Genomic DNA, 5,015 nt, shown 5'->3' on the forward strand with positions numbered 1-5,015 from the left:
ACACACACACACACACACACACACTCTCACGCACGCACACTCACACAAACACACACACACACACATATTATTACAGCGCTCTTATATATTATATATAATTATATATATATAATTTATTTATTTCCGTTAGTCACAGTAGCAAGGCAATATTTAAAAATGTCATTCACTAAAATTGTACCAAAATAACTAAAAATAAAAATGAATAAAAAAAATTGGCCATTAAAAACAAATAAAAATTATACTAAAACTTAATCTAAAACCAAAATGAATTTTTGTTTTAAATTATTTCAAAATATTAATAACTATAATAGTACACTACAAAAATAAATAAATAATAAAATATAAAAAGAAAATTTACTTAGTATTTTTGTCTTATTTTTAAACTCAAATATCCAAACAATGGGGTCGGGAAAATAAAATTGTATTTTTTATCTTTAAATTAAGCTGATTTTTGTGACCCCACTGGCACGTGTTTGTTTTGTTTTAATTATAAACTCACTTTATTTTGATAAACATTTCAGAAAACAAGACTCAATATCTTTTGTAATTTCACTTGTCAAGTAAATGTATTTTGATTTTTGTACTGGAAAACAAGACAAAATACTAATTAAGAAAATCATTTTCTGCAGTGTATATTTTAAATGTGTCCATGTTTTAGCATGTATATGAAGTAAAAACCACAGATTCACAATGCTTAATTAAATTTAATAAACTTAAATTAATTTCAGGCAACTTTGCTAATTTTTGTTTAGTTAATGAACTAAAATGATGAAATTTAAATAACCTAAAAACTATAAAGGCATATAAAAAAAATTTAAATAATAATAATAATTATAAAAATGGCAAAAGCACACAACAAATTCACTAAAAATTTAAATGAAAAATATTGAAATAAAAACTCAAATTGTAATAGTTTATCAATAATAATAAACTCAGGGGAGGGGCATTCTCATTCTAGAGAGCATTTGATTGCACAGAAAATTGCAAGAGTGCAAGCTGACTTAATTAATATTTTGACTGTATATTTTAAATGCATCCATGTTTAGTCAATATTTGCTGCCTGTGAGCAGAAAGGATGCTCAGACCGCATCATGTATTGATGAAGCTGTGTGTGTGTGTGTGTGTGTGTGTGTGTGTGTGTGTGAGTGTGTGTGTGTGTGCGCAGGTGCTGGAGGATAATGACTACGGTCGTGCGGTGGACTGGTGGGGTTTGGGTGTGGTGATGTATGAGATGATGTGCGGCCGCCTGCCATTCTATAACCAGGATCACGAGCGTCTGTTTGAGCTCATCCTGATGGAGGACATCCGCTTCCCTCGAACACTCGCGCCCGATGCCAAGTCCCTGCTGTCCGGCCTGCTCAAGAAAGACCCCCAACAACGGTCAGCGGAGCAACACGCTCCCACACTACAGCTCACACTGATCCCAGCATGCAAAGCACACACCTCGCTCCTAGACAGACTTATTGTCTTGTTTTCAGCACAAATATCTAAACATTCTTAAATCAAGACATGAGCAAAAAGTCTTGTTTTCTGAAAAATATCCAAATGAAGTGAGTTTATGCTTAAAGCAAGAACAAATATGTGCCGATGGAGTCAGAAAAATCAACTTCATTCTAAGCTGTTTTATTTTTTCTGAGAAATTTGTTCTTGTTTTAAGCATAAACTCACTTCATTTTGGTAAATTTTTCATAAAACAAGACTTAATATCTTGTCATTTTATTTTTTCAAGTAAATGTAGATTTCATCCTCATGTTGCATAAGAGGATTTTCTTTTTCTAAAAATTTTAAAAACAATTATTGTTGCTTGAAGTAAAATGAATGTTAGGTGAAATAAAATAAAATATAAAAAACTTTATAAAAAATTTTACTTCAGTTACTTATAGTAACAAGGCACTATTTCTCAATTTTGTTTGTTGAAGTAATAAAATAACTAAAATAAAAATTTAATTACAAATAAAAACTATTAGACATATTTAAAAATAAAACTAATAAAAAAGAATAAAAATGACACTAAATCTTCAACTAAAACTAAAATGGAAAATGTTAAAATAAAAACTTATTAATAACTATTATAGTAAATAAAATAAAAAAATCTTACTTTTCCTACATAGATTTTGTAATATTTTTATCTAAATATTCTGAAATCTTGAAAAAATGAAAAGAATGAAAAGAAAACAATTTTATTTCTCTGAGTCCATTGGCAGATATTTGTTTTTGTTTTAAGCATAAACTCATTTCATTTTGGTATATTTTTCATACAAAATACTTATTTTTGTTTAAGTTGAAGTACTAAAATAAAAATGAAATTAAAAATAAAACTATTAGACATATTTTTTTTTTAAACTAAAAAAAATAATAAAAATGACACTAAATCTTCAACTAAAACTAAAATTTAAAATGTTAAAATAAAAACTAATTCAAAATATTCATAACTATTACAGTAAATTAAAAAAAATCTTACTTTTCTTACTTAGATTTTGTAATATTTTTATCTAAATATTCTGAAATCTTGTTTTCTGAAAAATGTACCAAAATTAAGTGAGAGGGAAAAAAGGAAAAGAATGAAAAGAAAACTTTAAAGGCAAAACAATTGTATTTCTCTGAGTCCATTGGCAGATATTTGTTTTTGTTTGGAGCATAAACTCGCTTCATTTTTCAGAAAACAAGTATCTTGTCATTTTACATCAGTAAAAGTATCTTGATTTAACAGTGTTTTGTACTGGAACATAAGACAAAAATACAGAGTAAGAAGATGATTTTTTGCAGTGCTGGCAGACACACAGTCATGTTCTCCATGATATTTCACACACTCTCCGGATGTGATGTTGTGGATGGATGAATGATGGAGATTGTGTGTGTTTTGTGTGTTTTCAGGTTAGGTGGTGGCCCGGATGATGCGAAAGAAATCATGCAGCACAAATTCTTCACTGGAATTGTGTGGCAAGACGTTTACGAAAAGAAGGTAAAAACTCTCTATTGCAGTGAACACACACACACACACACATACACACACTCACTCTCTCACACACACACTCACGCTCACACACACTCACGCACACACACACACACACTCTCTCACACAGACAAACACTCACACACACACACACTCAACACACACTCACACTCACTCACACACACACTCACACACACACACAGTCATCTATCTGAGAGATCCCAGCTCACTGAAAGTCATTAGAAGTACTAGTGGCATGAAACAGAATCACAAACGGATCATATAGAGACACTAAACAGAAACAGCTCCTACAGCATATATGTTTGTCAGTGTAGTGAATTAGTGTTAATTTTGTCAGCTATTTTTTTTATTTAGTCTTAGTCTTAGTCCTGTGTCAAATGTAACTTTTCGTTTTTATCATATTTAGTCAACTTGGCCTGTTTTAGTTTTAGTCAACTAAATGTCTTTAAAAGTTTTAGTCAGTGGAAACTTACACATTTTCGTCATATTTTCGTCTTACTGTATAATGGTTAAAATGCTAAAAATTATTATTTTGCTCAATTTTAACTGCAATGATTGTTGTTATTTGTGAAATGTATTTTTAGATTTCGTCAGAAGTTGCTCTTTCACCAATAAGCACAAATCAGTAGAATATCGACTCGTATGCATGGTTTATTTCACCTCGTTTAACGTTAGTGTACAGATTTATAACAGGATATCAATTAGAGGCTAAATAAACACCAAAGACTCGCTCTGTCTACGTTATGAAAGCTGGTGTAACAAAAACCTACTCTCAAATATTATAAAAGAGAAATTCCTAATAGTAATTCCAAATTGCATTAATGTTCTCTTTTAAAACGACGGCAAAAAAGACTTATTGCTGCACAGAGGTTGCGTAAGTAACGTTACAATCAGCAAACAATACAGAACACAGACTGCTGAAGGACACTTTCATTTAAGCAGAATACCTCAAACGGAGATCGCTGAACGCTAGCTTACTTATATGTCTGTGTTTTCAGGTCACGGCACCTCTGATTGGGGGATTTGAGCTCTTGGTATCTGGCAACCGCAAACTTGAACGCTCGTATAATAGAGTCTTGTACAGCCGTCTGAAATGTTTTGGCTCCACTTTTTTCAACAACTACTACATTTTAACTACATTTTAGGCTCGTCTTTTTTAGTCAACGATATTGCATGTTCATTTAGTCTCAGTTATCGTGTCATGACCTAATTATCGTCTCGTTTTCATCAGGGGAAAACTTCGTTGACGAACATTTTTCGTCATAGGTTTCGTTAACATCACTAACAGTGTAGTGAAGCAGAAGTGTTGTGTTGAATGCTTGACGAGGAACATCTGACCGCTTTTCTGTGTTCCTCAGCTGGTTCCTCCGTTCAAACCACAGGTGAGCTCAGAAACAGACACCAGATATTTCGATGAAGAGTTCACAGGACAGACCATCACCATCACGCCGCCGGGACAAGGTACTGACAGTCTCCTCAAACACACTACCTGTCAAAAGTTCTTGAACTGTAAGATGTGTTTTAAAGAAGTCTCTTCTGCTCACCAAGCCTGCATTTATTTGAGCAGAAATACAGCAATAGCAGTAATATTCTGAAATATTTTTACTATTTAAAATAACTGTTTTCTATGTGAATATCTGTTAAACTGTAATTTATTTCTGTGATCAAAGCTGTATTTTCAGCATCATTACTCCAGTCTTCAGTGTCACATGATCTTCAGAAATCATTCTAATATGCTGATTTGCTGCTCAAGAAACATTTATTATTTTTATTGTTATGTTGAAAACAGCTGAGTAGAATTTGTTCAGGATTCTTTGATGAATAGAAAGATCCAAAGATCAGCATTTATCTGAAATAGAAATCTTTTGTAACATTATACACTCTAGCATTCAAAAGCTTGGAGTCAGTGTATTTTAGGCCACGATGGGGAAGTCGTGGCCTAATGGTTAGAGAGTCGGACTCGTAACACAAAGGTTGCGGGTTCGAGTCTCGTACCGGCAGGGATTGTAGGTGGGGGGAGTGAATGTACAGCGCTCTCTCC

At 32.4% G+C, this 5,015-nt stretch overlaps 1 protein-coding gene across 1 annotated transcript in view; it reads left to right on the forward strand.

Moving 5' to 3' along the window:
* Nucleotides 1–5,015, forward strand: part of LOC107678753 (RAC-alpha serine/threonine-protein kinase-like) — a 20,163-nt gene that overhangs the window by 10,438 nt on the left and 4,710 nt on the right. Inside the window, exons 7-9 of the mRNA XM_016474132.1 lie at nt 1,166–1,380; nt 2,875–2,962; nt 4,333–4,435. Coding sequence (XP_016329618.1) covers nt 1,166–1,380; nt 2,875–2,962; nt 4,333–4,435 — 406 coding nt within the window. The remainder of the gene's footprint in view (nt 1–1,165; nt 1,381–2,874; nt 2,963–4,332; nt 4,436–5,015) is intronic.

This window comes from Sinocyclocheilus anshuiensis, unplaced genomic scaffold (assembly GCF_001515605.1).
Source record: "Sinocyclocheilus anshuiensis isolate Anshui unplaced genomic scaffold, SAMN03320099.WGS_v1.1 scaffold208, whole genome shotgun sequence".
Taxonomy (NCBI): Eukaryota; Metazoa; Chordata; class Actinopteri; order Cypriniformes; family Cyprinidae; genus Sinocyclocheilus; species Sinocyclocheilus anshuiensis.